General features: G+C 44.6%; 1 protein-coding gene across 1 annotated transcript; it reads right to left on the bottom strand.

Annotated features, from left to right (window-relative positions):
• Nucleotides 1-478: 478 nt before the first annotated feature.
• GPX7 (glutathione peroxidase 7) lies at nucleotides 479-7,422 on the bottom strand. The gene is given in 5 exon segments (XM_057746176.1): nucleotides 479-1,252; nucleotides 2,754-3,015; nucleotides 6,966-7,201; nucleotides 7,204-7,305; nucleotides 7,308-7,422. Coding segments are annotated over 5 exon segments (879 nt in total). The 3' UTR covers nucleotides 479-1,088.
• Nucleotides 7,423-18,918: the final 11,496 nt, after the last annotated feature.

Genomic DNA, 18,918 nt, shown 5'->3' with positions numbered 1-18,918 from the left:
AAGGGTGGCATCGAATCTTCACCATTATGAACAATGTACATACACATTATTGTACACACATAGTTGCACAGTTTGGGAGTCTTTTAAAAGGAAAAATGATGGATCAAAGAATATAAACATTTTAAGAGATACTGACAAGTCATCCTCTAAAAACTCGTAGCAGTTTGTTGTCCCAACAGCTTATGCAAATGCCCATCCTTACCAACAACAGACATTATCATTTAACAAAATTTTTCCAACTTGAATGAGGCTGAACATCTTTCTATATCTTCATGATCCATCTCTATTTTTTTTGTGAAGTATCTATTCATATCCTTTGCCTGTTTGTATTTGTAGTGTACTTTTTTGGTCAGAGAATTCTCATTGGGCAATAATGATTTGCTTGATTAAAAAAAAATCTGGGCAGACTTTGTACCAAACTGCTAACAGTGTTTACCTCCAGGGAATGAGAGTGTAGGAAATGAGGGGGATAATTTCATTTTATTTTGTATCATCTGTATTATTTCACAATGAAATCTGTATTACTTTTGTAATTGAAAAAAATACATAGGAAAACAATAACAACAACAACAAACGTTTGGCCTGGATTCTCATGGCTGGAAATTCATGTTGGGTTCAAGTTTTTACTGATCACAACTTATTTTTTGGCTCATATGCAAGAAACGTTTATTGAATGCCTCCTAGTTAGCTGGCACTGCCCTAGGCACTTTCATAGGCCTTTCATCCTCATCCTCACAACAGCCCTGTGAGGTAGGAATTGGCCCCATTTTAAAGAGTTCACAACAGGTAAGAGATTATTGCTCGACATACTTCTATTTCCCACGTTTTCATGGGCTAGAGGTTCTTATTGGCTGATGAGTCATTGGTCAAGAGCTCTCACTTGTCAGGGGTTCCTATAGGTTGCTCTAAGATTCAAATAATCAAACTAGAATTCCCCCCCCACAATAGGAGTGATGGGGTAGGTGGGATAGGAGTGGAGGAAGGAGAGTCAGTAGTCTCTCCCTTTGTAGCACCATTTGAGTTTGCTTTGGTCACTTGTGCACGGTTGGGGGGCGGGGGGAGGGACAGTGGGAGAGGAGGGAGAGTGGTTATAAGTCTTCTCGCTTCTTCAGGATGAGCTTCCTCACAAGCGCTGTAATCTGAGGCCTGATCTCCTCCACCGACACGGTTGGGTCCCAAGCCCCTACCACCTTTCCATCTGGGGCCACTAGGTACTTCCAGAAGTTCCACGTGGGCTCCTTCCCAGAAGTCTCTAGAGAAAAGGAAGAAGGAGAGCAAAATGTGCTTCTCTGTGTCCCCTCTTGTGGAATTCCACTATCGGTGTCCGTCCCTCCCTTGAAGTAGTGCTTCTATTAGTTAGAATGAACTGGAGAGCTTTTAAAAATCCTGATGCCCAGTCCATTCCCCCAGACCACTCAAGTAAGCATCTCTGGGGTGAGACTCAGGCATCAGTATTTTTCAAAAGCTTTCCAGGAGATTCCAATGTGGTACCAAGGTTGAGAAGTACTCAAGGATTCTGTGAATTAGTGGGTAAGGCAATATCAGATCTTCCTTTATTAATGACCTCAAACTACTGCATAGTCTATATCCTATTTTCTCATTAAATCTTAATGGTTTCCAAATGTTAGTCCATGGACTGGTTGCATGTGAATCATGGTGGTGGTGGTGAAGGGAGTGCTTAAAATAAACAGATTCTTGGGCTGCTTCAGTAGGTCTCAGGCTAATGCATTTTAAAGAGCTCCCCAGGTGCTTCTAAAGCACGGCCAGGTTTGATCTATAACTATGGGAACTGAGAAGGAACTAATAAAAACACACAGGGAAAAAAAAAAAACTATTAGGATTGACCTACAAAGCAAAATTCAAATTGCCTCAGTAAGGGACCTTTTGTTTGCTACACTGTTGTTTGTCATCTACTCTTCCAGGTGAATGGGTTGCGGAGAGGGGGTGGGTGTGGGGGACTGAGGGGGGTTGGGGGTGGGGGATGGTGAGGGATATGAAGGAAAGCAGAGCATGGAGTGGGAGGAGGGAGAAGGGGAAAATGGAGCCCCAAAGGAAGGGAAAGCCCTGAGAAAGGAAATAGGACTTAATGACAGGCTTGGCTAATGACCCCCTTTTGTGGTTCTGTGGCTTCTGGAGAAGGAATCTATTTCTCAAATATTAAGATGGGTGTTTTTGGTTTTGTTTTGTTTTGGGGTTTTTTTGGCCGCGCCACGTGGCTTACAGGATCTTAGTTCCCTGACCAGGGACTGAACCCGGGCCCCGGCGGGGGAAGCGTCGAGCCCAAACTGCTGGACTGCCAGGGAATTCCCAAGATCTGGTATTTTAGCTCAGAAGGTTTCCCTCCTGTGGCCTATAGACTTTGCCTCTGACTCAGGACAAGGAGATATGGGCCAGCCTTCTCCAGGCGTGTGGCGTCCCCTGCCTGCAGCTAAGTCCATAAGCTCAACTAATTCACAGTGACTAAAATCTGAGGGTCTAGCCTCCTTCTAGGAGCCCCTGCAGATGGAAATGGTAGCCCAGAGAAGTCTGCAAGAGCGACCCTGCGGGAGAACTGCAAGGCAGCGGGGCGGAGATGTTCTCAGGCAGGGATATTCCTCAGCTCATCCTCAAAGACTAGTGCTGGGACAGACATCCACCGCCTGCGGGGGCCTACCAGGGGCCCCGGCTCACCCAGCCAGCCAGTAGCTTCTGCTGCCCAGGGAGCCATGGCCTCAGCCAGCTGAGGGAAGGTGAGGGAAAGGCTCAGGACTCACGGGTCAGGTACTTGAAGGCAGGGTGGGCACCAGTGCCGGTGACTGCGATCTTGCTAAACATGGGGAAAGAGACACTGTAGGTGCGGCGGGCAAAGCTCTCGATCTCCTTGTTGCTGTCAGGCTCCTGCTGGCCAAACTGGTTGCAGGGGAAGGCGAGCACGTTGAAGTGGTGGGGCCCCAGGTCCCGCTGGAGCTGTTGCAGGGCCCGGTAGTGCTGGTCTGTGAAGCCGCACTCACTAGCCACGTTCACCACCAGGGACACCTGGGTGGCAAAAACAAAACCCAGACACATACACAACCCAGTGAAGACGCACACACTTGTACATGGCCTGACATGCCCACGTGTGTGATCTCCCCTCAACAATTAATGCTCTCTCTCATATATTTAAGAACACAATGTACACACATGTGAACATGTAAACAATGCTCTCACGTATACACAGACACATGCACATAGGCACATGTGAAATCAAACATGCAGATACGTATGCATACACATACGTAAACATTCATGAGAAAAAGCACACGATACACGGGAACGGGTATGCCTATGCCCCACAACACAAAGATACATCAGCATACATCACACATGCCCCCAAACACACAGAACACCATCACGGAGAGAGGCACATGTACTGGTGAACTCACACTGGCAAGTGATATAGGAGAGAGAAAAGGCAGACCTGGGTTCAGTTTCTGGCTCAGTCAACTCCACTCATTCTACACTGTAGTTGCCTATATATGTGTTGGTCTTCCTTTTAGAATGTGAACCCACATTCTAAAAGGGCAGGAGCTATGTTCACTTCATTACTGGGCCTGACATATGGAAAAGTCTCAGAAAGTATGTGCTGAATGAATAATGAATGTGTGTACATATATATGATCAGCCAACCGGGTACATAGGCAGATATGGTTTTCCTGATAAAAGGATCCCAAGAACCTTAGGGCAATCCCTTTTTGTCCCTCTCCCTCCAGCAGACAAATACTACTTTCTTCTATCACTAGACTAACACTTAAATTTATGATTGCCTTATAATACATTTATTTATTGCCTTTAGGTGATAAATATAAATCTGGCTGATGGACTTGATTACATTACCGCAATTACAATTTTGGCACCAATGCTATGTTTTTAGCTTCTAGTTACATACTATTAAAGGATTTAAAATCTTACCCTGTGTCTGGGCGGCTAAGCCCTATCTCTCTGGCCACTTTTCAGAAGAGGCGGGATTATACCAGCTTTATGGAGCTGGCTCCATAAAGAGGGCCAACTCCCAGAGGCAGCCTGGAGCACGGGACATGCACATGTGCAAACTCCTCAGGCTGGACAGTGTTTCTTAATCTCAGCACTACTAACATTTGGGGCTGGATAATCTTTGTTGTGCGGTGGCTGTCCTGTTCATTATAAAATGTTTAGCAACATCCCTGGGCCTCCACCCACTAGATGCCTAGTCTTAACAATCAAAAATGTCTCCAGACAGTGCCTGATGTCCCGTGGGGAGAAAGATCACTGCCAGCTGAGAACCACTGAGCTAGATGATGAGAACCACTGAGCTGTAACTCCCTTACCCATTCCTTGGGGCCGAAGGCTGTTAGAACAACCTCCCCCATTTCATCAGCATATGCCATACTGTGCCTGTGGTGGTGAGAAACTGGGACCCTCAGCTCCCTTCACTAGTTAGAGGTCTTCCTCTTTCTTCTCTGCTGGATCCCTGGGCATTGAGAGTATTAAAGGTTGTTTATTCCTAACCTACATCCTGTGTGTCTGCCCATACTTTTGGAAGAAGAGAAATCCTGCTTCTATTTCCATGCCTGAATCCAAAAAGCTTATCTTTAAAGTGACCAAAACACACACAGATACACCCAAATACACACAGTTAATTTACATATATACATATATAAACACAGGTACAGGTTCAGATACGTACACAGAAGCAAGCAAACAAATAAACCATTCACACACACACTGCACTCAGGCCCCCATGTACATAACCTCACAGCATAGGCAAGGGCATTCCTGAGTGTCACCCATGCATCTACACTCAACACTGGTCTAAATGACTGTCTTCCCAGTTAGCCTGAGGGCACGAACCATACAATTTTGCTCATGGCTATGTCTCCAGGGCTGGACCCAGTGGCAGGCATGTAGTGCCTGTAAAGAAGCCAGGGCTTCTTTTCCCTCCAATTTTTTAAAAACCTGTAGTATCTGCATAATGAGCCAGTAGCTATTTGCAGGTGAATGAATGACCATATCGCCCAAGTGGCAGACCAAGCTTGGGTTAATTCACAGTATCACTTACAACTTCCCTCAACTGACTGTTCCTGGTTCCCCTCTAGAGCTGCAAATTAAGACATGGGGTCTGAAACTAGACTGCCTGGGTTCAAATTCTAACTCTACCTCTTAGCAGCTGTCTGACTTTGTTCTTTTTTTTTTTTTTTTTTTCAGTTTTTCTCATTGATTTCTAGGCCTCTTGCTCCAATACTTTTAAGGATTTACCAATGACTTAGAGTATGAAAACACTCAAAATTCTGGGACCACCTTCCAGGTAATTTTTCTCCTGGATTTCTGTTCCTCAAATCCTGGATAACTTATTACTTCTGAAAACAATTAGCCTTTGCTCTGTTTTTGTCTTAGCACCTATTACTATTAGGAATTACCTTGTTCATTTCTCTCTTCCTTGCTTATTGTCTCTTTCCTCTCCACCTCATATAAGCTCTATTAAAGTGGAACCTTAGCTATTTTGTTCACCATTGTGTCACCAGGGCTGGCACAGTGCTTGGTATACAGTAGGTGCTCAATAATAAAATAATGAATTAATGGGTAGCAGAGCAGGTCAAGTGCTAAACCTGGGGCTCTCTGGTGAGCTGCACTAGGCAGAAGGGAAGGCCTGGATGGGAATGGGCCCTGCTCTTATTAGCTCTTTGCCCTGAGTCCTGGATGAGACTCCTGCTGAGGCCCGACAAACACAAGCATAGAGCGCTCTACCAAGTGCTTCCACATCGTCATTTCATTTGAAACTAACAATACCTTGGGGGACAATCAGGACAAGGACTACTGTTGCCAGTACTCCTAGCATAATTGAGAATTCCAAGGCTTACAGAGTAATTTCTTCACTAAGGATGGCCTTGCTCCTGGGAGAAGAGTGCTAACAACCATTTTCTTGTGTGGTCCATCCAGATCTGGATGCTGCGCCTACCTGTCCATTAGAGACCAACTCCCCACCCTTTCCACACCACAGCCCCAGGTCCACCTTGAGAAGTGAACTTGGAGGGCTCTTCATTACACACAGTGCAACATTGGGGCTGGATAATCTCTGAATGTTGTGTTCAAGGCCCCTCTTGGTCCCTCCCTACCCTCTTCAACCTCATCTTTCACCCTCATGCTTTATACTCCTTCAAGCACAACTGCGTGAAGACCTCCCCACCCCTTATCACCCTTCTTGCTGTTTAGTTCTGAGCCTTGGCATTGACACTTCTCTTTGCCTAGAATGCTCTTCTTGGTCTTGCTGAAACTCACTCTTGTTTCAAAGACTCACCCAGGCACACTTCCTCTCTCAAATCCTCTTGAGCTGAAATCCTTCTTGGTTAAGGAGGTAGCCGTTAGACTGGATGACTCAAATCCTAGCCTGAGCTGCCAGCCTAAAAGTTTGCCTAGAGTAGACCAGGGATGGATGGGCGGTTCTCCGCCAAGCTCCGTGCTTTCTAGCGCTGCGTGACCTTCCCTCTCTGGGCCTTAGTGTACTACTCTCTAAAGGATGATCTGTATAAGATTCCCAAGCATCTGAAATGTTAACTCCCTCTGCGCCGAGCTTTCGTTTCCACAATGTTCTCACTGGACTTAGTATCACCAACTCCCTCTGTTCCTGACGCGGAAACTGGGGATGGGAGAGACACAGGCCGTAGGATGCCAGGGTTACTTTTTACACCGGTGCGTGAGAGGCTGGGCCCTGCTCCCCAAAATCTTTGGGAGGGAAATCGGCACCAGCAGAGTTTCGAGTTTCACCGCGCGCCGGGCCGTGCCACGTAGTCGAGGGACAGACGCGGCTCAGGATCTGGGGGTGCCGCGTGCGGGGGGATGCTTAGGTGGGGGTGGGGACCCAGAGCAGGGCGGCCGGGCGGCCCAAGCCCCTCGGAGCCACACCCGGCAGGGTCCCGGGCCGCCAGGGGCCCCCGTCCGGCCCGGACGGGGCGGCCCGGCAGGCGGACACTCACCGAGCCGCGGTACTTCTCCAGCGACACCAACTTGCCCCGGATGTTGACCGCCTTGAAGTCGTAGAAGTCCTGCTCCCGCTGCGCGCAGGCCGCGGCCGCCAGGAGCAGCCACGCCGCAGCCAGTGCCGCCACCATGGCTCGCTCCCGAGCAGGCGGCGCGGCGCGGGCCGAGGCAGGGCGGGGGGCACGCGCGCGGGGGGCGGGAGGAGGCGGCCCCGGCGCCACGCGGCCCACCCGGAGGACGCTCCCCCTTCTTCTCCGCGGGCGGTGGAGCGCCGGGCTCTGGACCTCAGTCTCCGCATCTGTGCCGCGGGAGCGCTGGACTCCGTGCCCCTTCCCGACCCCAGAGCCATGGTTTCAGGATTCTGACCACTGAGACCAGAATTCGTTTCATTGAGGCTCCCTCTTGTTCCAGAATGCAGCGACTGGGTAGGGAAAGGGAGATGGAAAACTGCATGGGGGAGCTCTGCTTCCAATTAGTGCAGTGCCCTTAGGCTGGTCGCTCTACCTCTCTGGGCCTCAGTTTCTCCAGCTGTTGCCTTCCTGACGCACCTAGACAGTACTGAATGAGAGCAATAGAAAAATGGATGTGAAACGTTTTGTCAGCTGAATGATGCCTACGAAGAACTTTAGGTGAATGAATAAACATTCCCTGAAAGGGATGGAACAGAGAAGGAAGAGAGAAGAGGGAGGGCCTATTTCAGGCTGGGTTCCTGGGAAGCAGATTCTGCATGAAGATTGCAGTACAGGGTGTTTATGAGAGAGTGCCCTTGGGACCAACACCTGTGGAAGGGAGGGGAGGGAACAGGAGTGGGCAGAAGTCCAGAGCTCCACGCAGGTCCAAGGACAGAGGCCCAAGGGCAGGGGCTCTGGAGCTAGAATGGCCCATCAGAGTTGCCCCCAGATAAGCTAACCAGACCAGGCATTTATATCCCCGCCTCATCTTTCATGGGTTGTGGGGCCATCTGGGAAGGGGTATGACAGGAGCCAAGGTGGCCCTGTCCCTGGGGAGCTGACAGCTAAAGGCTTTTCACTGACAGCATTCCCAACAGCTGGTGTTCCAAGTCTGCACTGATGGGGGATCCAGGCAGCACATCACAATGTCTCCAAACTTGGAAAACCCCTATGGAGCCCCACTAAGTGCCAAGCTGGGTGCTGACACTGTACTAGTTCTCCGGGAGCTCACAGGCTGGCATGAGAAAACTGGAGCTTTCATGTAATGCAGTACTGGCTAAGCACTTCCACAGTCATTCAACAAACACTTCTTGAGCCAGGTTCTGTTCTAGGTGCTCCTCATTCAGTGATGAACAACACAGCATGAAGGAGACAGTTATCAAATAATTCATAAATAGCTCTAAAATTACTATGGTGGTAAGTACCACCTAAACTAGCCTTGGAGGGGGGGGGGCACAAGGAGGGCTTTCCGGAGCAAAGAAGGTTTGAGGTGAGCTCTGAATAATGAGTAGAAATTAGCCAGGGTGAAGCAAGTGCAAAGGTCCCGAGAGAGAAACATGGTGCATTGAGAAACAAAGAAGACTAGTTTGGCTGGAGCAGAGAAAAGGGTGAGAAGAGAAGGTGGAGAGGCAGGCAGGGGAGAGGTCACACAGACCTGGCATGCCACAGTGAAGATTATGGTCTTTAAGCCAAGAAATGAAGCTTCTTTCTTTTTTTTTTTTTAATTCAGGGGAGAGGCAGTGAGTCCTATGTTGTAGAAAGATTCCTCTGGATAGGAAGTGTCAAGAACAGATGTGCTCCACATGCTGGGATGGAGGAAGCTCTGGGGTTTTGAGGCCATTGCTAACCAAGCCATCAGGGAAAGGCTCCTGGAAATGGTAACACCAGAATCATGTCTTGAAAGAGGAATAGGAATTCTCTGGTTTGGGAAGGGGGAGGGGAAAAGATGTCAGCTGAGGAAACAGTGTCTGTGAAGACACAGAGCCCAAGAGCAGTGCTCGGCCGTTGGCTGAGAAGGGGTATGGGGTAGATGAGGCTGGAGGGGTCATCAAGGGCCAGATGGAGAAGGGTCTTGAGAGCCAAGCCAAGGATCTTGGACTTCACTCCCTAGACTATGGCAAGCAAAGGTTTAGAAGCTGGGCATAAGATTATACAGTTAATAGGACTAAAACCCAGGACTTCGGATTCCAAACATGAGATCTTTCTGTACTACCAAGGCAGCCTCTCTCTTAGCAGACAACATTGTAAGGAGAGGTGGAGAATAGGAAAAAGAGTGCTCTAGGCAAGGGCCAAGGCAGAAATAATGTACTCCTGCCCTTCATACTCCTTCCTTGTACCTGTCTTGTGGGAGTCTTGAGCCTGTGATGGGTACTGTGGAATTAAATGGTCCCTTCTTCTCTGATCTGCCATTGTGAATCTTCTGTTTTCCCTTCCTGCCATCTGTCCCTTTCACTCAGCCTTTCCTTGGGAGTCCCAATAATCAGGAGCTCTCAGGTTCTGTCCCACACCACTTGGAGTTTTGTAAACTTGACTAAGCTCTTTCCTGTTAAAATCCAGATAGGTAGGCATTTCTAGTAAGCAGAGGGAGAAAAAATTGTAGCGAAGTGTCTCTCACTTGTAAATTTCTCTCTGGGCTTTTCCCTCCTCCCTAGTCATGCTTCAGAACCCAGCTCAGATATCATCCCCCTCTGCTACAACACTTAATCATTCTCTCCTCTCTGTTGCCTTTGTGCTTAAGACATTTTCCTGTTAGTGGGCTGATGATAATATTGTATAGTTGTCTGTTTCCATGGTCTATCTTCCCCATCAGACTGTGAGCTCCTTGGGGGCAGGCAGGATTGTACCTGAATCATCTTTGTGCCCCCTGGCACACGTTAGCTACTCAGTAAATACTCATTTTTCTGTAAAATAGATAGCTAGTGGGAAGTTGCTGCATAACATAGGGAGATCAACTCGATGATGGGTGATGACTTGGATGGCTGGGATAGAAGCGTGGGAGGGAGTCGCTGGAGGGAAGGTATATGGGGATATATGTATAAATACAGCTGATTCACTTTGGTGTACAGGAAAAAACTGGCACAACAGTGTAAAGCAATTATATTCCAATAAAGAGCTTAAAGAAACAAAACAAATACTCATATTTCTTAAACCTTCTGGTGACTTTTACTACTTGTCAATGCTGGAATCTAATATGGAATGTTGATTTTAGCCAATAGTGTATATTTTATCATTTTATTTTCAGTCCACTATAAATTTTTGGTATTTCTGAAAGAGCACAGCTATTTCTAGGTCGTCCACCTACACAAACAGGAGACCTACAGGTATAGACAAGTGCACTCACAGTCTCAGCCGAGCACCTAGAGGAGTAGAAGACTCAATTGTGGATCCCCCATATTCCTCTTTCCCATAATAAGCTCAAAGAAGCTTTTTGTGGGTATTTAGAATACCTATTAATGTTTTGTTTGTTCAACAAATTGTTGAGCACCTATTGTGTACAAGACACTAATTTAAGGGCCAGGAATATAGTAGTCAATAAAACAGACAAAAAATTCTTGAGCTTACATTCTAGTGGGGGCAGGAAAGAGAATAAAAAAATTTATACTATGGAACATATAGGACATTAGATGGTGATAAGCAAGAGAAAGGGATGGAGGATGTGGTGGTGGAATGGAGAGGGATTGCAATTTTAATTCAAAAGATCAGGAATCCTCACTGGGAAAGTGGAATTGGGCAAAGATTGAAGACAGAAAGCAAATAGTGGGGAAAACTGGAAGAAAAGTAACATTCCAGTTAGAGGAAAGACATAAAAGGCCCTGAGGCAGGAAGTGATGTGTTTGGAGAACAGCAAGGAGGCTAGTGTAGCTGCAGTGGAGTGAGGGAGAGGAAGAGTAGCAGGGAATGAGGTTAGAGAGGTAATGGGAGTGGGGGCAGAGACTTATAAGTCATTGTAAAGACGTGGGCTTGGAATCGCATGAAGTGGGATGTAGTCAGATTCTGAATGTATTTTGAAAGTACAGGCAAGAGGATTTCCTGATAGGTTGGATGCAGGATGTGAGAGAAATAGAAGAGTCACAGTTGATTTTAAAGTTTTTGGTCAGAGCAACTGGAAGGAAGAAGGTACCATTAATTGAGATGAAGACACCATCTTCATTCAGCAGGGACAACTGGTTTGCAATGGAAAATCAAGAGTTCAGTTTCAGATGTGTTAAGCTTGAGTTGTCTGATAGCAGTGGTATACTGCTAAATGTTTAACAACTGTCTCTCTAGGGGAAAAAGGGCTCTGTGTGTGTGTGTACCCATAGAAGTTTATTATGAAGTTTGCTGATAAATGATGCATAGCAAATGATTCACAAACAATAATAAAATATACAATACTCCTTATTGTAAATTCCACATGGCCAATTTATCCTCACAGAATGCTTTAATCGATTTTTGCCAAACGTGTATCTGTAGCCAACTAATGCTTGCAATTGCTGAACAAGTATAATTCTAGGATGAATGTTTGTTGACATTTTCATTTTCATTAATAGTAAAAAGAAAGTGAAACAATGCTGGACATGTTGGAACTTCGCTAGTCAATGACACAAGTGACTTCTTTGCTGAATTGGATAGTAGTTTTCCAATACTAGAAGAATATTTCCTCAAGTTTTTAATGTTATTTACAATGTAATAGCTACAGATACAATACACTAAATTTATTCTGCATTATTAATATTTTCCCATCACTTTCTTAAATCTAGGCAGTCAACAAAACAATAAATTAAACTCTCACTGGTAGTATTTGCCAATTTCTGTGGTGTAATACTCTTACCATGGTTGATTTTGAGCTACCAACATGATGTCACTGAACACAGAGTTAGGAAGGGATGCAAAAGTAGCACACCATTATATAGTGTTTCCGTAATACAGACAGAATAGATGTAAATAACCCCAAGTATAAAAATAATCAAATATATAAAATGATTAGAAAGTGATGAGTTTTTAATATTACTTTTGCTTTTAATATAATTTATTTTATCTTTAAGGTTTACATAACTTAATTTTCAGTAATGGCTGTGTTTAATATTCTGGTTCCTCTTCAGAGCGTATGAATCTTTTGCCCTTTTCAGTAATGGCTCTGTTTAACAAGAGGCTGAGAAAATTCCTGAAAATGTAATCATTGGCTCTAGGAGTCAGCTCCAGACACCATTGCTATCTCTAGTTAGGTTGGATATATGAGTCTGGACTTGGAGGAGGGATGTAGGTCAAAGATAGAAATTTGGGAGTGGACAGCACTGAGTATTTAAAGCCATGATACTGGATGATGATGGAGAGTTAGTATGGACAAGAGAACAAAGGATAGTCGTTGGGACTCCAACATTCAGCTTCAGGGAGATGAAGACATCAGAAAAATGAGAGGGAACCAGAGGAGGAAACTGAACAAGAGTACCCAGAGGAAGAACAAGAACCAAAAGAGCACAATGTCTCAGAGGCCAAGTGACACATTTGTCCCAAGAAGGAGAGAGCGACGAATGGGTTAAATGCTACTGATAAATCTAGTAAGAATAGGACTGAGAACAGAACACTGGATTTAACAATTTGTCCTCCACCAATAAAGAGAATTAAACAAAGAGTAATACAGTATTTTCATGCCTCTTTTTCCATTACTCATGCTGCTCCCTCTGCCTAGGTTTTTTTTCCCCTTCCTTACTTTTATAGCAAGCTCCCATCCTGCTCCTAGGCTTTATCAGTCAGAGTCTCAAAAGGAAACAGATGACACACTGAGATTAGGATAATTAGACAAAGGTTTATTCACAAGGGGACTAATTTCAAACATGTGGGTGGGGTGTAGAGGAAGGCAAGGGATAGTTCAGGAACCTTTCTGGGCTGTTGACACCCCCTGACTTGAATGGGTGGGGCGGAGGGGAGAGATTGCAGAATCTGGAAAGATTGCAGAATCTGGAAAGAGTCCTGTTCATCAAGCCATCTTAAAAGGGGCAATTACCTTCAAAGGAGGTTCACAGCTAGCCCAAGGCAAACTTACAGGGAGGTAGCCAGGAAATTACTACCTGGCCCTCACTCCCCTTCCTCTCACCAACCTCCTGCAAGGATGTTGGCCCATACCTAAGCAGAAGCCAGGGAGCAAAGAAGCCCATTGACTTACTCTGTACAGCTTCAGTGTACTGGGCAGTCAGTGAGTGGACAGTGGATCTAAAACACTAAACAGAAGGTATTCAGCACACAACTCAGCTCAAAAAACAACTTCTCTTTGAGGCTTTTCTCAATACCTTTAGACAGTTAGATTCCCTACATTACGCTTCCCTTTAACATAGCACGTATGCTGTGTTAGTGATCCTCAGTCCTGGCTATACCTTAGAATCACCTGGGGAGCTTTTAAAAAATACTGATATCCAGGCCCCATCCCAGACCAATTGAATCAGAAAGTCTGGGAATAGACCCTCAACATTAATTCTTGCTTTAAAAAAAAAAATTCTCCGGGGGATTCTAAGATGCAGCCAGGATTGAGAAACACTGCTATGCTGTCATTGCCTATCTACCTGTGTTTCCTTAAGGAGTCTGTAAGTGCTTTGAGTGCAGGACTGTGTCTGATTCAAACCTGTGTCTTTAACGTGCAGCACAGAACCTGATACAGGGCATTAAAGAGTATGGTGACTTCACATTTTGTGTAATTTTATTAGGATTGTGGTATATATGTCACCTAGGGCCTTGTTTTTCAAACTGTGTGTTGCAATCCATTAGTAGGTCATAGGATCAATTTAGTGGCTCAGAGCAGTATGAAAAAAATTGGATAGAAAATATTGAGTGGGTCCCATATAGTAAGGATTAGTATAGTACTGTGAAACAGGTGTATGTGATCCAAACTGTAATGTAAACAATGTTTCTGCTATGGGTTGCATTCAAAATGCTTGAAATCCACTGACCTAGGGCAAGGAATATAACTCCCTGGGCTTCTGTTTTGTTATCTTTAAAATGGGGATAATAATAGTACCTCCTACCTCATGGGATTGTAATGAAGATTAAATAACTAACATATGTAAAGTGTTTGGTGTCTAGCGCAGAGTAAATAAACAACAGCAGCTGCTTTCTTGTTCAACAACAAAAACATTTTAAAAAAAAAGCAGAATATAAAATTTTGTTTATCCTGCAATTACTGCTATGTAATACTAGGCATACAAATAGATAAGGGCTTTTTGTCTTACTATTTCAGATCAGTTAATTTGGTAAATGCTATGGCAATAAATAACCTTTTACAAATAGGAAGCTGTGTACCCAACCTCTTTCCTTTTCTTGAGACCAGGAATTTTGTGGGGCCTGTGGGGTGGTGGAGGTACTGCCTTACATTCTATCTGAGGCTCTGTCCTATTAATATCTCTACTGCATCTGACCAGTGCCCACAGGCTATCGCTGCATCTGCTCTTGGAAAATTAACACAGCTCTGTTTAAAGGCCCCGGGGGGAAGGACTCAGCAGGGCTTACTTATTTAAGAATCCAAAGCACTTAGCATCATCCCTGGCACTCAGTAAATTTAGGCTAAATTGAATTGAACTGTTGATAACTGTTGAGTGACCTTGATCAAGTCACTCCCACTCTCTGGACTGGAGTTTCCTGTGTGTAAAGTAAGGGAGATTGCATGGAAGGTTAGAGGTAGAAGGCACCTCTGATTTTATAACTGGGGAAGCTAAGACTCAACTAGGAAAAGGGACTTGCCCAAGTTCACACCACAAGTTAGTAGAGTGGCAGGGGCTATAGTTGAAGTCTCTCCGCTCCATAGTAAAGCACTTTCTATGGCATTGTATTGTCAATCTAATTCTTTAATTCTAGGAAACAGAGAACAAACTAAAGATACACATAGTAGCAGGGATAGATCTTGAAAAATATAGTGTGGTGTAAAAAAGTAAGCTACAGAATGATACATAACCTGGCACCATTGATATAAATGTAAACTATGTGCACACAATATGAATATACATATTTGCAAGAACAATATAAACAGTTACACAATAAATACATTAAAGAGTTACCTGCAGCGGTTGGGAGAGGAAAGAGGGTAAAAGGGAATAAATAAGTAGATAAGAGGAAAGACCAAAGAAGACAACTGAGTAATATGTTTAACTCAACTCTCTGTACTTGAAGTCAAAAAATAAATAAAACAAAATAACCTCTGCTTTCTTGTGGATTTTATTTCTAGCAATATGTGTAAAATGCAAAGCACATAGGCTTCTCATTGATTTCTAAAAGTCCCCCTCCTCTCCTTGGCCTCTAGCCTCATTTAGGCCTCAGCTTCTTTCACCAGGACTCCTGGAACAGCTTTCCTCTTGGTCTCCCTGCCTCCACCCTTGCCCCAACCAATCCAATGCAATTTTCCATAGAGGAACCATGACAATCTTTGTCACATAAGAATCTGATCCTGGTTCTCCATTGTTTAAATACCTTCAGTGGCTTAGTCTTTGACAAAATGACCTAGGAAGTGTGGAGCAGTGATTAAGGATGCTGGAGTTGTCTGAGTGAGTGTGTAGCCCAGTTCTGCCACATTCTATGGGATCTGAAGCAAGTTAATTAACCCCACTGTGTCTCGATTTCCTCATCTATAGAATAGGCATAATAGCACCTACACATTGTGTAGTTGGCAGATTAAATAAAGTATTTCAAACAATGCCTGTTATACCACAAATGTTTAGCTATCATGACTGTTATTTGTAGGCCCTTGACAGTTTGGGTCTCACTTCAGTAACCCTTCAGTCTCACTTCCTGCCTCTTCCTTCTTGTTTCTGATGTCTGTAGAGCCATGCCTTCTCTCCCTTGATTAGAAATCCCCTTCTCCAGAAAGTCATGCTTTAGTCCCCTTGCTTCAGATGGGGTGCAGTTGATGGGAAGTCCTTTTTCTGTGCTCCCAGACCCCTGTGTATTTATCCTGTTGTGTTGTAAATTCCACTTCAAGTGTCTTTTTGACAAACACATAAACATTTCTATTTAAGAACTTTTTATTGGGGCTTCCCTGGTGGCGCAGTGGTCAAGAAACCACCTGCCAATGCAGGGGACGTAGGTTCGATTTCTACGCCGGGAATATCCCACAGGCCGCGGAGCAACTAGGCCCTCAAGCTGCAACTACTGAGCCCATATGCCTAGAGCCTGTGCTCTGCAACAAGAGAAGCCACCACAATGAGAAGCCCAAGCACCACAAGGAAGAGTAGCCCCTGCTCACTGCAACTAGAGAAAGCCCACACACAGCAACAAAGACCCAACACAGTCAATAAATTAATTAATTAATTAAAAAAAATAAAAATTTTTATTGATGAATAATATACATACAGCAAATTAATATATCTTAAGCATACAGCCTTAATACATTTTTGCAAACTGAACACAACATGTAACCAGCATCCAGATCTATAAACAGAACATTTCCAGGACTCCAGAAACCTTCCTCACATCCCCTTCTAGTCACTACTTCCCAAGTCCTCAATCCTGATTTTGCAGAGTAGATTACTTCTGCCTGTTTTTGTATTTTATCTAAGTGTAATCATATAGAATGTACTCTTTCCTATCTAGCTTCTTTCACTCATCATATGTTTCACTCAGTCATCAGTATTTCATATTTTTGTGTATAGTTGTAGATTGTTCATTCTCCTACTGTGGGTATACTAAGTTGTGTGAGTATGCTATAACTTTATCCATTCTACTGTTGATGGGCACTCAATAAATATTTCTTGAATAAATTAAGAAATCTGTCCATTCTGCTACATTATGAATTTCTTGAGGAAAGGGACTGGGTGTTATTCATCTCTAAGTCCCCAGTACCTAGCACAGGGCTTGGCACTTGGTGGGAGTCCAAGGAGTATTTGAAGAATGAACTGATGCATGATTCCCCTGAGACATTGTAATTAAACTGGTCATTTCCTCATCCTTGGTGGGGCCCCAGCTTCAGATCCCTGGGTGATGCAGGTGAGTTGCTAGGCAACAGCATGGAGGTTTGCTCTAGGGTCACAGTGGAGAGTATGCTGCGGAGGAGGCTGAGGCCGAGGTAATTGGAAACATTTCTATTCAGCAGCCTCTGAACTGCCTCTGGTTTCTCCCCTCCAGCCCATCCCCCCACACAGCTGCAGGAGTGATCTTTCTACAGCAGGCATCTGACACAGCACTCCTCTATTCCAAAGCCTTTGGGCTCTCAGCTGAGGGAATTATGGTTCTGAGATTTGAAATAACTTGCCCAATGTCCACAGAACAAGTAAAGTGCAGAGCTAAACCCTGGTTTGTCTGATTTTGAAGGCCAAGCCCTTTCCCGTATTTTGATTTTGGACAAGTTGGATCTGGGGTGCTCACAGGTCATCAGGTGGAGTGATTCAGGAGTTCATGGGTCACACACATGATGCCCTCCCCATCAAGCCTTCAGTGGGGTAGGTGCTTCAGCAATAAGCAAGAACGAGAAGGCTGGGAGACCAGTTCTGTGTGGGAAAAGGATGACCTTAATGGTTCCCTCCAACCTGGTATCTGGGGTCCCAATTGGTGGCCTTTGATGCAGAGAGCTGCAGCATCAGGACCCCACAGCCTCTCTGCCTAACTCTCTGACCCCAGAAAGGCACAACATAGTTGTGAGCACTTGACTCAGACTGGAAGGGCAGAGTAGGGCTGCCAGGAAAAGATTCTAGGAAAAAGGAACTCATTTTGAACAATGTGCAGGAGATCAGATTCACAAGGGGAATGTGATGAAGGCAGTTCAAACGTCTACATGTATGAGTTTAGGAGAGATTTAATAATCTGGTTGAAGCCTACTTTCCTAGGTGAAGTTAAAGTTCTTTTAAGCATTCATTCATTCATCCATTCCACAAGCATTTCTTAGTTGAGCCATGTACCCTATGCTTTAATCACACTGAACTTCTCACTGTTCCTAAGACAATAAACAAAAGCCCTATGCCCCCTTCAACCTTTGCATACATACACAGTTCTATGGCAAACCATGGCAGTAAGTCAGTCAAGATGTGGGATGGAGAAAGGACATGTGAAGGAAGGCTTCTAGGAGGAAGTATTATCCAAACTGTTATCAGAAAGATGTGTAGTGTTAACCAGGTCAGGAAGGGGGAAGAGGGAACTGGCTTAGGTAGAGGAACAACATGGTAAATGTTCATAAGCAAGACCTCATTGTGCATTTGGACAACTGGAAGAAGCTTCTCACAGCAAATTCTTGCACATTCTTCAAATTTCCACTCAAACATGTCCCCTTTCCTTGTGGAGCTATTCCCAGTTATTCCAAGGAGACTTGCATCCTCTCCTGTTCCCTGAAGACTTACAATGTTTTTTCTTAGCGGATTCATTACATTATATTGTCATGTATCTGAATTATAATTTGTATTTGTCTTTTCTCCTAAAGACCATAAGTTCCTTGAAGGCAGGGGACAATGTCTTGTTCTGCTTTGTGACAGCAACTAGTAAATAGTGGTACTATCCCTTTCTATCTCCAAATGAAAGAGGAATTTTTCTGTTCATCACTGGGGAGAAGACTGGAGGGCTATCCCTCCTACTCAGGGGCCTCAAATTCCAATTTAGAACCCACTAACTCAGTGTTACATGCTCAGTTTCCCTTAGAACTTCCCATTTCCCCCATCCTTTTGCTCACTTCCTTGTACCATTCTGTACCTGTCCATCTCCTCCTCAGAATGGAAGTCCTTAGAGAGCAAGGATCAGGAATAGATTAATACCTTGGCTCCTCAGTGCCTAGTACAATGCCTGGCACACAGGGAGTGCTTCTCATTAATCACATGTGAAGGAGAAATATAAAGAACAGTGAGTTGAATAATACATTCAGGGTGATTACAGACTCTAATTTAACTCAAAAGACATCCCATTAAAAAAATTCTTCTTTCCTGGTAGCAATTTTCTATTTGGGGCCAGTGACTTGGTTTATTGAAAGACCTTAAAGTGCTGTCGATCTGAGCCAAAGAAGGTTCAGAAAGCCTTTTCTTGGCAGGGACTCAATCTTTTCTTCCTATTATGTCAGTTGCTT

The sequence above is a fragment of the Hippopotamus amphibius genome, chromosome 1 (assembly GCF_030028045.1).
Source record: "Hippopotamus amphibius kiboko isolate mHipAmp2 chromosome 1, mHipAmp2.hap2, whole genome shotgun sequence".
Classification (NCBI taxonomy): domain Eukaryota; kingdom Metazoa; phylum Chordata; class Mammalia; order Artiodactyla; family Hippopotamidae; genus Hippopotamus; species Hippopotamus amphibius.
The sequence above is the reverse complement of the archived record's forward strand: the minus strand, read 5'-3'. Positions and strand labels throughout refer to the sequence as shown.